The sequence below is a fragment of the Mchenga conophoros genome, linkage group LG14 (assembly GCF_057382185.1).
Source record: "Mchenga conophoros isolate Kocher_MC1m ecotype Shallow Benthic linkage group LG14, M_conophoros_male_GT1.1, whole genome shotgun sequence".
Classification (NCBI taxonomy): Eukaryota; Metazoa; Chordata; class Actinopteri; order Cichliformes; family Cichlidae; genus Mchenga; species Mchenga conophoros.
Window position 1 is genome coordinate 29,718,882 of NC_140539.1, and position 15,888 is coordinate 29,734,769.

General features: G+C 38.2%; 1 protein-coding gene across 1 annotated transcript; it reads right to left on the reverse strand.

The window, feature by feature from the left end:
* Positions 1–1,289: 1,289 nt before the first annotated feature.
* LOC146560038 (dehydrogenase/reductase SDR family member 11-like) lies at positions 1,290–4,676 on the reverse strand. Its single transcript, XM_085243864.1, has 7 exons — positions 4,359–4,676; positions 3,665–3,874; positions 3,307–3,401; positions 2,085–2,214; positions 1,850–1,942; positions 1,699–1,764; positions 1,290–1,575 (listed from the first exon to the last, which is right to left on the reverse strand). The coding sequence occupies exons 1-7, from the start codon at positions 4,488–4,490 to the stop codon at positions 1,546–1,548; spliced, it is 756 nt and encodes a 251-aa protein (XP_085099990.1). The 5' UTR covers positions 4,491–4,676; the 3' UTR covers positions 1,290–1,545.
* Between the last annotated feature and the right edge of the window lie 11,212 nt (positions 4,677–15,888).

Below are 15,888 nucleotides of genomic sequence, written 5' to 3' on the forward strand. Positions count from 1 at the left end.
TATAAAATAAAATAAAACTACACTAAGTATTGTTACATTATTATACTGATAAAAATGAACTTTGACACAGAGTCATGTGTACAGAGTTATAATGGATGATGAATTGCAATTCGGTTATAGAGTAACATAAACTGGCTGCTCGCCTAGTTTCTTGGTGTCATCTCAGCATGACACAGCAGAAAAAACCTCATTATCATTAACTTTATTTATTATTATTTGTGGCAGTAGTATTAGTTGCAGCAGTTGGAGTATTTTAAATTGGATTTCTCTTTTAGGAACAGTTGTGGAGAAATGACAGACATGCTTTCTCTTCTCTGATAGCTTCTAGAAAAAACAGATGTTGCCAGTGCCATCATAATATGTGCTCAGCGCCTCTCTGCATTTTCAGAGTCGTGATTTTCTCTTATTTCATGCTTTTTACTGTGACTCATTGAACTTTCCTTTTAATTGCATTTTAAACACAAACACTTTACTCATATTAAGATAACACTGATATAAACATGGCAATACTGATGTATGGAATTTAAACCATGGCTGGTTCTTCGTGAAGAGCACAAAATGTCCCAAGAAAACATACCTCTGAAGATCATCACTATTTTGCATTTCAAAGCTCTGCTTTAACTTCCATTACAATATTAGCCACTACAGGTCATAGTACAGTCGTGGCCAGAATCTACTGCTCTTTGGTCAAGTCACACTTGAAAGGGACCAAAACACCAGGGTGGCCAGCACTTTGACACTCTGCTGCCAGTTTTTGAAACCAAACTTATATGATTTCTTGGTAGGCTAAGTTTTGTATTGACAACTCCTTTAAAAGTGTACTCTCTCAGATACCTGCATTTAATTATTTACAACAAATGTATTATTTATTACAACCACAATTAACACTAGCAAACAGTTCTCTATTGCATCCTTGACAACGGAGCATTGTGCTTGCTGAGCAGTGTCAAATTGTCAAGACACTCAGCGATTTGGTGAGTGTTTTCAGAAATATTTGCATCATCCACACAAACTGTTGGAGAGTGCAGAAATCTGCTACCGTACAAAGGAACCACAACAGAGTTTTTAGTACAGCACAATATACCTCCTTGCCCCGAATTTTACCTAGTGACTGCCAAAAACTTCCAGCAACCATTCACCAACTGGTTGGAGAACATAGATTAATGAACAAAGGCCACTTACCAGTCTCTAGGGCATAGTTAATAAGAACAGTTTATTGTTAATTCTGTTGAGTTCAATTTCAGTTTAGGTCAGTGTGCATCTGAATTGAACAAAAACATTCTCAAGTCTTTCTTCATTCGCATTAGAAAAATTTATTTTGGTAATTTTCTCACAGTCATTTTGACAGTTCTGTTTGATGAAAAATTCAACTTTGACTTGGCTTTTTATCATTTTAGGATCACGTAGGAATGTGCTCAGTAATGGTTGGTGGTTTTTATTTATTTTTTCTTAGCAGAGGATAAATGGAGAGTAGTGTTGAGCAGTCAGGAGTTTCACACCACTTTGTTGTGGAGGCTGGATTGTGTGCCTGCACTGTGTTACCAGCTACACAGCTTCAAAGTTAATGTCGCCAACCTGAAAGGAAAGTTATAGAAATATTATCTTATTTTGAGTAATCTGGTGATATTTACAATATTAATGAGCTAAATTCAATAAGTGAACATTTAAAAAGTTGAAAATAAGAGAAAACCTACAAACCTGAACATGAGGCGGGGCGCTGAGCACGTATGTGACAGCACTGGCAATGTCTTTTGGTTCCAAAGGCTGTCAGAGAAGTGAAAAATGCTTAATAACTTTTATCAGAGTAATCATATTAACAATCTATAAACTGTGAGATTAATAATTATACCTTAAATTCACTGTACATAGCAGCTACTTTTTCAGGTTCATTGCTGTGGAGCCGTGATACAAATTCTGTGTCCACTAAACCAGGAGAGAGGCTCTGTAAAAAACAAAAGAAAAACAAAGGTAAAAGAAGTGTGATTGTGTGTCGACTTCGGAAAGTATTGTAAATGTGTCTCATAGCAGCTGAAATTGGTTTTAAGGGCACTTTTTGGGTTTATCAGTGTTCTTTAAAACCTTACTGTGGCTCGGATATGGGTGTTTTCTGCACGCAGCTCCTGCCTCAGGCCCTCAGTCAGCGCGGTTACAGCGAACTTGGTCGCCATGTAGAAATGTAAATCGGGAACGGGATAGACATGATGTCCACCCACACTACAACAGAAGAACATTTCACTAGGTCAGCATTTACCAACATATTTTTTATCTGATTTCAGGATCACATCTGTGTTTTATCCTTGGAGGAGGAGTCCTCTTTACCAAAGAAATGAAACGAGTGAGCGCCACTGGCATCTTAATAAAATGTCACCCTCTTCCTCCTCATCTCAAACTCATCTACTGAACTGAATTCCAGGATTGAATATACAAAAATGTGCACAAATATGCCTATTTATTCCCAATATTGGGAATAAAGGCAAATCTTTTCATTCTCACTATTGAAATCTCCACAGTTTCCATTCACTTTAGGTTAAGAGTCTTGGCATCATCCTAGACAGCTCACTATCCTATAAATCTCACATTAATGATCTCACTTGTTCTGCCTATTTCCATCTACGCAACACGGACCGATTGTATCCTTCTCTTTCCACCCAGTCTGTATCCTTTCTTGATCATAGTATAGTTACATCCCACACTGTCTATTGTAATTCTCTCTTGCATGGTTTCCCCCAAAAATCCCTCCATAAGCTTCAACTGGTTCAAAACTGCGCTGCCCGCATACCAGCACATCATCCATATCCTTCAGGAATGTCACTGGCTCCCTATGAAATTCTGAATGGCATACAAGTTTCATCTGATTACCTTCAAGACCCTTCATAACCTTGTTCCTCCTTACCTTTCTGACCTGTCAAGCACTATCTCTTCTGCCCGCTCACTTCGATCTTCTTCTTCTATCCAGCTTGCCTTCTTTCCCCCTCAGCACCATGGGAAGCAGAGCTTTTAGCTGCTCTGCTCCCAGCCTGTGGAACTTTCTACCTCCAGATATAAGAAACATTGGTTCTCTCCCCCAGTTGAAATCTCAACTTAAAACCTCTCTGTTCAAGTCTGCATGTTCGCTGTGAACTTATTGTTTGTATATTTTATCTTGTTCTTTTGATTGTTCTTTGTTTGCCATTAGTGTTACCAACAGAAGCTCATAATCTCAATCTGAATCTGAGCATGATTATATTCAAAGATATTTGAAAGATGTTTAAATCATCAGACTTCACAGGCATGGCCGTCGTTGATCATCAGTAAATAAAACTGCACCTGTTTATGTTTATGATGTGCCCATCATCCACATTTCTCTCTTTCATTGACTGATAAGCTTCACGTGCACACATGCTCAGTGCAAGAACGTTTACCTGCAAGAAACCATGCAGAAAAATAAAAAGTAAAAATTATTATAATTATTATTATTATTTTAATGGGCTAAATTGTTTTTGGTGTTTTGCTGCTGTAACAGAATAATTCCCCAACTTTTAGAGCTACATAAAAGTGATAATTTTATTTCATTCAATATTCTGCAAAGAAAACATTCCAGTGAATGTATTTCCACATACCGCACACAAAATATTATTGAAGTCTAAGTCAAGATAATTGTTTTCTAAAATATCTGAGCTCTTACGTCCATCATGTTCTTCCATCCACTGCTTTTGCCATTTATCAACTGCTCTGGCTGTGCCAGACCAGCATTGTTGATGCACACGTCCACGCCTTTGTGCTGATTTTTGATCGCTGCAAACATGGACAGAATCTCCTCCTCTTTGGTCAAGTCACACTTGAAAGGCACCAAAACACCAGGGTGGCCGGCGCTCTTACACTCTGCTGCCAGTGTCTGAAACCAAAAGGAAATGGCAGATGATAAGCTTTAAGATTAGAAAGGTAAGAATTAAGATTAAAATCAGCGTTTTTATTAATTTCTTATTTTCTAGTGAAAACTGTAGAGACGAGAAAAAAAAATAAAACTGAAATTCAGATGTTTGTCATCAGTTCAGTTGTGTCCAGCCTTCTTTTTCTGCAATGGAGTAAATTGAAATTGAAAGTGTTGTGCCACATCTATCAATGAATCTATTGATCATCTATCAATAATCAAGTTTTACACACAGTCTGTATTGTCGTGCGACAATGACTGACCTGTTGTAAAACAGGTTTAATTACAGTTAAATAAAATGACTTATGTAAGCCTGACACAGCTGGAAGATCTTGTGTAAAATATACTTTGCACTCTCGCAGAAAGTCTGAGTTTTCATTCCAGCCTGACACAATTAAAAATGATTTGCATATCAAAAATTATATGAGTCTTTCACTTCAGAACAAACCTGTATTTTTCCAACATCTCTGGCGCAGCCCATCACTTTCATACCGAGTCGGACCAGCTCTACGGCTATAGCCGCCCCAATGCCGACCGAGGCTCCGGTCACCAGAGCCACTCTGCCCCGCCAGCGCTCCATCACAGCTTGGATTCCTGCTACACGCAAGAAAGAAAAACAAGTATGAAGAGAGGGACGCTGGGTCTCCAGGATAGTCACCCTTGAGCTCAAACTGTCCTTTAAAGTGAGCTATCTCTCTCTCTATATATATATATTACAGAAAGATGTTGCAAGTCTTGGTGCAGCCTTCACGCCAATGAATGGAAAGCAGTGATTGATTAAACACTTGTTATTCGTTACACTGCCAAGCTAAATCAAACAAAATCTCTTATCTCAAGCTTCCATATCATACTTGTTTTAGTACTCCCTGCACAGTTCTTTGTACCTTGCACTGCCACAATAACGTCTACAGAGTAAGTTATACCTGTTGCTTCACTTTAATGTCCAATAAATGGATAATAATGTGTTTGTGACCATCATCGGTGTTTCCTCTCTAACACCATAGACTGAGAAAGTGTCACTAAAAGAATCCTGAATCAAAATCTATGCTGCAACAAAGAATGTGGTAGAAGTTTAAATTTAAGGGGAAAGAGCTTTGAATATTGTTTAGTTTTTTATTCAAGTTTCTTTTCTTTTTTTTTTTTTTTTTTGCCTGTCCCGTTTGGCTCTTTTGCCATCAGAATTATTGTCTAAAGGCAAAGAAAGATGCCCAACGGATTTACTTTACCAAATTGACCATCCCAGCCTTGCCATAATGGTCCATTTGATTCACATTTTATTGTTTATTTTATTTTCACTTGCTGAATACGGGACAGACTTGACGGGAGGAAAGAAGGGGAGAAAGAAAGAGGGAAAGAAAAACAGCTGAGAAGAGGGACGGGGGAGAAGGGCAAAAAACAAAAACCAACAGAATGGGCAGAAAAAAAAATGCATATATCAATCACCTGGATCACCTGTTGAGAAAGAAAAAAGAAAACAAGCAGAAGAGAACAAGAGTAATAGAATAAACAACATCACAATGATATATGGGAATATGACAGTAAATACTAAATATTAAACATTATTGTGCAGCACATAAGATCAACAGAACACAGTGTGCTTTGAGGTAGGAGCCAAAAAGGGTGTAGTTTGTGGGTGTGATCACCCGTGTGTACACCTGTGAGCATGAACTTTATTCAAGTTTCTAAGGTTTGTTTTGTTTTTATGTAAACAAAAAATAAATAACTACATCCAACAAGACTTGCATTGTAAAGTTGAACACATAAATGCTGTTTTAACATAACACCGTAGTTTTAAACTGGAATAAACCTGGTCATTTATAAACCAGTTGTGAACAGTGAACTTTTTCACAGAGTCATATTTACAAAAATGGATGATAAATTGTAAATAATTGGTTTATTCATTTCTTTGCAGCAACACAAACTAATTGCCCACCCAGTCTCTCTCTCATGTCAGCATGACACAGCAGAAAAAAACTCCATCATCATGATAGCATTAGCAGTAGTAGAAGTAGTAGCAGTATTTAATCCGACATTTAAATATATTGTCTTTGAGAACGAGATCTCTTTTTGAATACACAAAGACATGTACAGTTTAAGAGTAGACTGATAAACAGACACACATTATTCAAACACACATTATATATGCTCTTAAATTCAGAAAAACTTCACTTTACTTTTTAATATGTTTATGGCAAATCAGTCTCTGTTTAATTTGGTCATCCATGCGCATCTCCTGCTTAAATCAGCACAGAATGAGAGAGAGATGAGGCACTGAAGGAACTCTGAATTGATATCTATTCAACAGCAAAGATGGTGGTAGAAGTTTATCTTTTATTTTGGAGCATAGTCAACCATTGTTTCCTCTTCAATCAGATTTCACTGGTGATTCTATACATGCAGCTCCTATGACCAGTACAATTAACTTTAATTTAGATACTGCTTCAAAATAATTGCCCAAATAAGTAACCAGAAGTGTTGCAAGGATGGATGCCAAGTTGTGAGAGTAACTTCTTCATGACCTTTGGCGTCATACATAACTGTAGCAGTTATTTGCTCTACCTGTGGGTTCATCTCATTATACAAAACAGCCCACCAACAGAATTTGCTATGCACACTACATAAACTTGATACTGTGTTCTCCATAAAGACTGCCTAGTAGGTAAATTTTCCACAATAACTCAAATGCTAGTCCCTGAAAACTTCACAGGCTGACAACAGCTCTTCATCTTTGGTCTGTTTGTGTCAGCATAACTGCCCCTTCACCTAGTACATAAAGGGGGAAAGGTTAATAACTAATAAACAATAGGCGTGTTAGTCATTTCATCTGGTATTGCTCCCTGCAGCTGAGTTTGTAACTACACCGCTCTGTGATAAGATCTGGTAAGTTAATCTCATTTGGTGTTAATTAACAACAGGTGCACTAGAGCGGCAATGATAAAACAACCCGTGAATTATGGGGTTTCTGTTCAGGGAAACCTTTTGTGGTCGCAAATTTTGAAGCCATCATGATAATCTTCTCCCACCAACGATGTGGAGATCCAACCCTTTTAGATCCAATTAAAATCAAGACACTCAAAAAGATGCTCTGGAAAAGAGTAGAATTCTTGGAACAGAGTTTAATACACTGAATCATATGAACAGCAGGAAAAATACATACAGACATTTAGCAAGAGAATTACAAAGCAGAAAACAAGCAAAGCAAAACCCCGGGGTGTACGGCCTTAAGCACAGACAGTAGGACAGTAGGTCCTTAAAACATTAGCTGGACAGGTATCTGCTCCTTTGTGCAAGGAGGAACATAAAGAGCATAAATTGATACCGCCAAATGGCCCCAGATTCACCTGAGAGAAAACCAACAGAACACTTCAGGGACAATATATTTCTGTCCATGTGATGCCACCAGGTTGCAACTCAGGCTGTCCAGGAGCTCAGTAATGCAGGGGTCCAGACCTGGGAGTTCCCCCAGGATACCTCCCAGTTACCCAGTTGCTCCATGATTTCCACCCCCCCTTGACAGCTTATGTTATATTTGCTAAGTACTGTAAGCAGTGTCTGAAAGAAATGAAACAGTTTTTCTGATATGTATTCAACCAAAGACAGGGTGGAATTCCTTGGCTATCTAGTTAGTTATAGTAATTCTTCTGGGTGTTTTGTCTATGCAGATATAAAAAAAAAAGTATTATACTTACCTTAATTACAATATATTTAAGTAATTTTATTGAAATTGTTGTAATTTTTTCAGATATTTTGCTTTTACCTTAAATATATTCTTTGTTTTTATTCTTATATAAATATTTGTGTACTGGATATTCTCCACAGGACATTTTTATTTAAATGTCCTATTACAAACAGCACATTAAAATCCTTTACCACAACAAGAGCACTGCAATGAAAGAAATTTCCCTGAAAATCCTTTTATTTTATTCCTTAGTGAAAATTATCAGTAAAATGTTATACAGTGTTTTCAGTGACTTCCAGATACAGACGGACAAAATGGTGGTGGCTAACCAACCGGACATAGTGGTGGTAGACAAACAGAAGAAGACGGCCGTAGTGATCGATGTAGCGGTTCCGAATGACAGCAATATCAGGAAGAAGGAACACGAGAAGCTGGAGAAATACCAAGGGCTCAGAGAAGAGCTCGAGAGGATGTGGAGGGTGAAGGTAACGGTGGTCCCCGTGGTAATCGGAGCACTAGGTGCGGTGACTCCCAAGCTAGGCGAGTGGCTCCAGCAGATCCCGGGAATAACATCGGAGATCTCTGTCCAGAAGAGCGCAGTCCTGGGAACAGCTAAGATACTGCGCAGGACCCTCAAGCTCCCAGGCCTCTGGTAGAGGACCCGAGCTTGAAGGATAAACCGCCCACAGGGCCGTGCTGGGTGTTTTTTTTTTTTTATATATATATCATTGCAGAATGAGTAAATTAATCATAATAAGCTCCAGCAGATTTCTTTGTGTACAGGTTGTGATCAGCTGACCTGTGCTGTGGCAACCCGTTCTCACTCCCAAAGCGTAACATTTTACGCTAGGTGACAAATCGTCACCATATTACGTTTTCGGCTACCCACCACGTTCCTAAATGACGACCTCGGAAAAAGAGGAAATATGAGAACCGTCTGGACTGAACCTACACATGTTCGCTCTTTTTCTTCAAATCGCTTAGAAACACGCTATTTAACATCATTAAAGTCCTGGTTACGGTCTGGAATAAGGTTATGGTTAGGGCTAGGGATAAGGTTAGGTTTAGGGCTGGAATACAGGGCTGGAACGTCTATTACCGCGGGAGCGTCATTGCACTGGATTCCAGCCATAACCCACCGCGTACCATAAGAACGCCGAAGGTCTCCTTTCGCGTTCCTCAGGAACGCCGCGGGACGTGACAAAACGTCGACATGTTACGCCTCGGGAGTGAGACCTGAGGTTTACTGCTCTTTGTGGATTTGGACAGCTCCATTCATCAAGATGAAACCCATGCATATAGACCAATATATACCGCATAAACTATGTTTTTCTTTATTTGTTTCTTTATTTTTTGCTTCTCTCAACTCTTCTTCTTTGAAGCGTACATCAATAGGATTGCCTTATGCAATTTGTTATTGCTCCATCCATTTCAGCTGAAATCGGTTTGGTGCATAGATGGAAATAATAACTCCCCTCCAATGTCTTTATCATAAACTAATGCACCTGTTTTAAGAATTAAAGTATTTATAATTTATTCACAGTAAAACAAAGGGTCTGTCTGCTCGACAGCCCCAATATGATGTTTGCCTGACAGAGCTTCATATTAAAAATTCCTTTTCATTAGAGTTTTACATTAAATAATCTCTGTTGAAATCCAGTTTGTTAGTTCAGAACAAACCTGGAGTTTTCTGACGTCCCTGGCGCAGCCCACCACTTTCATGCCGAGCCGGACCAGCTCTACCGCTACAGCCGCACCGATCCCGACTGAGGCTCCGGTCACCAGAGCTACTCTGCCCCGCCAGCGCTCCATCACAGACACCGGTAACCTGCTACACGGACGAAAGCACCAAAAGTATGAAGAGAGTGATGAGGAGTCTCAGTGACAGTGAGCGCCAACTGTCTTGTGCCTGTTAACCATCCATCTATAGATATATATATTGGAACGTCTTAAGTCCCGGTGCAGACTTCACGGGACGCCAACGAATGGAACGCATTGACTGATTAACCACTTCATTTCAGCTGAATCACTGGCTACAAAGCAAGTTCTTTATCAAACAAAAGTTATTATCTCAAACTAAAATATCATAGTTGTGTCAGCACACTCTCCTTCTATGCACCATACACCGTGACTGCGACAATAAAGACTAAAGTGAGTGAATTTGCAGAAATGGAAAACTTGTGAAGGTCATAAGCATTTCACATTACACAACTCAACAACAAAGAAGGAAAGAAGGCATTATTTGGTATTACTTTATACCAGAATTGTGACTCCAATAAATCCAAACTTCTGAGGAAGTTGAATTTTGGACCATGAAGGTTGTTTGTTGTTTGTTGTAGTTTTTATTTTTGACGGGGGACGAGCTTCCATAAATAACCCATATAAAATAAAAAACACTACACCAAAAATTGTTACATTTTACATAGAGTCAGGTTTACAGTGTTATAATGGAAGATGAATTGTAACTAACCGGTTTTATTAATGTATTTACAGTAGGATAAACTGGCTGCCCGCCCAGTTTCTTGGTCTCATGTCAGCATGACACAGCAGAATAAACCTCCTTATCATTATTATTATTATTTGTGGCAGTAGTAGTTGGTTTATTTTAAATATGATTTCTGTTTGAGGAAGACTTGTGGAGAAAAGACATGTCGAGTTTGTCTGTAGATTGGTAGACCGACACACATCATGACGGCTAAGCTCTTTCTCTTCTCAGATGCCTCTCTGCATATTCAGATTTGTGATTTTCTCTTATTTCATGTTTTTTACTGTGACTTATTGAACTTTCATTTTAATTGCATTTTAAACAAGCAGTTCACTCATAATAAGATAACACTGGTATAAACATGGCAATACTGATGTATGGAAATTAAACCATGGCTGGTTGTTAATGAAGAGCACAAATGTCCCAAGAAAACAGACCACTGAAGTTCATCATCATTTTGCATTTCAAAGCTCTGCTTTTACTTCCATTACAATGTTAACCACTAGAGATCGTAGTACAGTCGTGGACAGAATTTCCTGCTCTTTGGTCAAGTCACACTTGAAAGGGCTGGCCAGCACTCTGCTGCCAGTTTTTGAAACCAAACCAGCTCTGCTTTAACTTCCATTATAATGTTAACCACTAGAGGTCGTAGTACAGTCGTGTAAAAAAGACAAAGGCAAAATATGAAACAAAAATATCTAACCAGCTACACAATGTAAATTTACTTTTCACACACCTACTACAGTTTGCAACTTAAAACTCCAACTCCAAAATGTAACTGTAGCTCTTGCTAATAGTTTGCACGAAAAAGCTATGAAAATGATTTCTGATGGAGGATATTCCATATATCCTTTATCTGCCGAAATATCACTGTCTGCTGCATATCACACAAATCAAGAGAGTACTTTTTAGGTTTGACTGAAAGGTTTTCATACCAGTAGCCTCTTCTCAGTGATGTGAAAATGCACACTGTGTGTGTCTAACCAATAAGGTTTTAACCAGTTAACATTGATTTAACTGTAAAAAAAAACAACAAAAAAAAAAAAACAACAACAACAAAACAAACCTTTTACTGGTTTAAAACTATCCAACAAGTAAGATTTAATATAATAAGTAGGAAGTTGTCATTAATTAAAGTGTTTTCCTGGGTAATCCTGGTTGGTCAACAGCACTTCTGAGCAGATAGCAGGTGAGGCTTTGAGAAGAAGAGTTAACAGCTGGATGAGTTTCTTTCTTTTCAGTCTGCTGTGAATTGACTACAATTTGGCAGAGTTGAGTAGTGAGGCAAATCAATCACACCACTTTAATGTAAAGCTATTATGGGTTCCTGCACTGTAGTTGCCAGGGTAACAAACTCTGCTTCACCTGCAACACACCTTCAAACAGAATGTCTCCAACCTGAAAGAAAAATTTGATGAATTCATTATGAGTAAACATAACAGACATAAAATTTGTCACAATAAAAAAGGTTAACAGTAAGAGAAAATGACCAACCTGAACATGAAGGGGGCACTGAGCACGTATATGACAGCACTGGCAATATCTATTGCTTTCATAGGCTGTCTGAGAAGTAAAAAGTATTTGTATAAAATACAAATATTTTGTATGTGTATAATCATCTTAACAGTACCTTACATGTAGGAATAATACTTTTACCTTATGCTCCTTTATCAGGATATTCCCTGTAGAGCTGTGTTCAAATTCTGTCTCTACAAAGTCTGCATGCAGCTCCTGCCCCAGGCCCTCAGTCAGAGCAGTTACAGCGTACTTGGTGGCATTGTAGAAAATCATATCAGCAGCAGAAAAAAAACTTTATGACCACTTAAGCTGCCACAGAAGAAGATCAGCATTTATCAGCATATTCTGATCAGATCTCAGAACTTAATACGAAAGCCTAATTGACTGAAATTGATTATTTAATATTGCAGTCATATAGTATCTGGCTGAATGATTCAAGAAAATCTGTATCAGGTCTAAAGTCTCAAAAATGTGTATATAATTTATCATCAATTATTTAAGTCTTAAACATGAAGTATGGAACATGAATATTTGGTGCACTGTAATGTCAATTCTCCACAGCCTGTAACGCCACAAAAAACAGGCAGCCACATGGACATCTACAAGGACCCTCACGCTGTCTGACGAAATTCACGTGACTGTGACTGCAGCGGACCTTAGTGGACTCCCGGATGCAAGAAAGTATAATCCCTGCTTAACCCGATTCAACCTTCCAGTTAAGAGGCATGGCCTCAGTCTTTGAAATGTCTTTGTACAGTGTTTGCAAAAGTTATCTTCATAATCGTTATCTAAATCGTGATGAAGATTCTATAAAAAGATATTTACCTGATGATTATATCTACAGGCTTCACAACCATGTCTGTTACTGTCCCTCGGTAATTAAAACTGCACCTGTTTATGTTTATGATGTGCCCATCGTCCACATTTCTTACTTTCATTGACTGATACGCTTCACGTTCACAGAAACTCAATGTAAGAATGCTCACCTGCAAGAGTAGAAAAAAAGAAAACACTGTCTGTAATCAACACCCTCTCTACACTGGCACATGTACTTGTAGCTTCATGTGTCCATGGGAACAATAAAGAGGAAACCATTTTTAGCCATTTTTGTGTAACAGTTTATCTTTCTCATCTATTGTGTTTGTGATGTCTTATTTATTTTAATGAGCTAGGTTGTTGTTCATGTTTTGGCTGTTTTAACACATTCATTTGCAAACCTTCTGAAATATCAACAACTAAGGATCACTAAACTAAAGTGATCATCTGTTTTCAACGCAATGTTCTGCTGGGAAGAAATCCCAGAAACTCCTCCTCGTTGGTCAAGTCACACTTGTTTTGGTGCCATTAGACCATTTAGACCAATTTCTAAATAACCTTTTATAGCAGAAATTTTATTTAAAAAATACCACAATTGCTCCATGCACTAAACAGTAATATTATCTTTGAGAGGTTCCAGTCAGGGCTGCATTAGTCTCAAATGCAATTCACATTTGACACATAAAGTAAAAACTTTTTGTGAGCTCTATAAAGACTTGCCTTCCAGAGGGAACCAGTGTGAAAAGGTGGTGGTTAGGATGAGAAGAGTACTTGATGATGTTTGTGGCCCAAACTGCTGCAGCTTAAATGCAGTATTTGACAAATTTGAGTGAAACTCTTATTTTTCAAATAGGAGGTTCTGTTTCTCTAAAGAACTTCTAACTCAATCATCAGTTTATTTTTCTTTATGCTTTCTCCCTATTGAGTATATAACTCAGAGACACAGTGTATCTATTCATTATTTTTGTTGATGGCACTCAGATATAGCTACCTACCAGTTGGTATTTCATCTGACACTGAATATACACAGTTGTCTTAATGAGTCTCTTTGGGAAGTTCAGCACTGGATGTCAAATATGGTTCTCTGGCTCATCTCTACAAATTCTTGTCAATAGACCCCAGCTCCTGGATATGCATATTCTGCCCTCTGCTGGTTAAACCTGTTTCTATCCTACAAAAGGGATCTGTTTGAATATTTAAAGACAGTCAGGGTAATTTCAATGCTTTTATCTCATCACGCCTCCATTAGTGTCACAACGTTTTTACTTGCCTTAACAAAAAAAAATAATCCAAATCATTGCATTCCAATTTTACATGACTTTTAATTTAGGCATGATCCCTGTTTTTACAACAGTATACTGGCCTTCATTAAAATCAGTGTGAAGCATACCAACCACAATGATCTGCTTTTCTAATAAATTACTTTAAAATGAAAACTCTGGAGTTCAAAAAACAAGTTTTACAAATTAAATACACTTAGTGTAACTTTGATAAGAGTCGTAAAAAAAAGTTAATGTCCAGCTATCAAATTTCTGTATGGGACTAAAGTCAGAAAAACTATTAAATATTAGCTTTTACATGTAGTATAGGTCTGTTTTATAATAGATATTTTGTTGTTACTGAGTGGTTAAACCAGTATATTTACAATAATAACCTGCCTATATGATGTTAGCCAACAGCAAGTTTAACATCAAAATTTATTTTTTCATAGAGTCAGGTAATGTTAACATACTCTTTGCAGAAACTATTTTTTTCCACTTCTGAGCAAACCTGGATTTTTCATATGTCCCTTGCCCAGCCCTCCACTTTCATACCCAGCCAGCTTGGCCAACTTCATGGCTTCAGCTGCTTTTATATTTTTGAGCTTTTTTAAGACCTTCCTTTACCACCATGTACACATTAGAAATTTTTATCCACCATTTCCTCTTTCGGTCATATGGAGTGAAACTAGCGAGTGGTCCAGAAACACTCATTTCCTTTTGTGTTACACCAGCTGCTAGTATCACCTCCTTTATAGCCTGGCTGTGTTCAACAGTGTGTTTTTGCCTCACGTGGTGAAAAAGGTTTGTTTTTTCCTCCTTTACCTCCTTTTCCTTCTACTCTTTTATATCACCTAAAATACACGAGTGACCATTTCTGTCTTATGCCTTTCCACTCTTCTCTGTTTGTGATCATATTTGGCCAACAGAGATTTTCATTCTCAAACTTTAATTGCTCAGCCAGTGAAAGCCATATGTTATGGTCCTAGCAGGACACAGCTGCTGTTTGTTGGCCTTGTTTACCACCTGGGCCCAGTCAGCAATCACCTCTCTGAGGTCATATAAGCTGGGCATGAACTGGATGAGGGGAGGCAGATTTCTCTGGTGTTTCCTGTTTGTGTTTTAGGTGTCAAAAGCGGCCCTATTGTGTGATTGTCCTGCCTGTGGCGTGGAGTTGTAGGAGCAGTGGGGAGAGTAGCTGCTTCATGTGAGTAGTGTGGGCCTGTGGCCCTCAACAGCAGCAGCAGTGGAACTTGCTGCTGCTAGTGACAGGGATGGCTTGTGGGCCCCTGGAAGTACCTCCTCGTGGTGTGGACTTGTGTTCTTTGTTGTTGCAACCTTTTTCTTTTTCTAGTGTTACTGGAAAAACGGCATTGCTGGCTCTTTATGTTAAGATTAAAAACTATTTTATTTACTAAACACCTCTGTCTGTTTTCCTTTCATTCCATTCTGGACCCATTTGTTACCAGTCCCCACACACACCCCTAGACCTTCATCGTGGGGACATAACACCATATAAATTGTTTGTTTGTTTTTTTTTTTTTCCCCAAACATTTGTAATTTGTTATATTTATACTCTGAGACAGAGCACATTACAGTCACTAAAACATTAGCACCATAGAAATCACATCATTTCTGCAGATCAGCTACAAATTCATTCCTATAATATAAAGCATGGAATCCAAACTATGATTGAGTGATATTGAGGAACTCAAAAAAACATTAAACCATCATCATCAGCAATTTGTATACAAGGTAGATTTGGTACATGGACTCCTGCTGCCAAATTATGAACCTACCATCTGCAGACTTATCTTTTACTTTCTTTCTGGTTTGCCCACTTTAGCTTGATATTGCTATTCTTGGTGAGCAGGAACCCAATGATTTCTTCTGCTCTGGCCCATCATTGATTTGTTGGTGGATTTGTCCGTTCTCAGCACAGCAGAGCTCTAAAGAGTGATTCAACATGGTACATGAAATAGAGTTTTTTAATTGGCTAATTATTGCAAAACCTGGAATGAACTCAAATGAACTAAATTTTGTGTGCAAACTGCTGAATGAACAATGAACTTCTCATCCAGTCTCTCACTGTCTCATGTGACCCTGACATAGTAGAAAAGAGTGATAAAAACAATCCTAACTCATAAATAGTATCACAAATCTAATCCCAAAAAATGACACTTCTCGTGGTTAATAAATCTACTTTGCAGTTTTTCTTAAA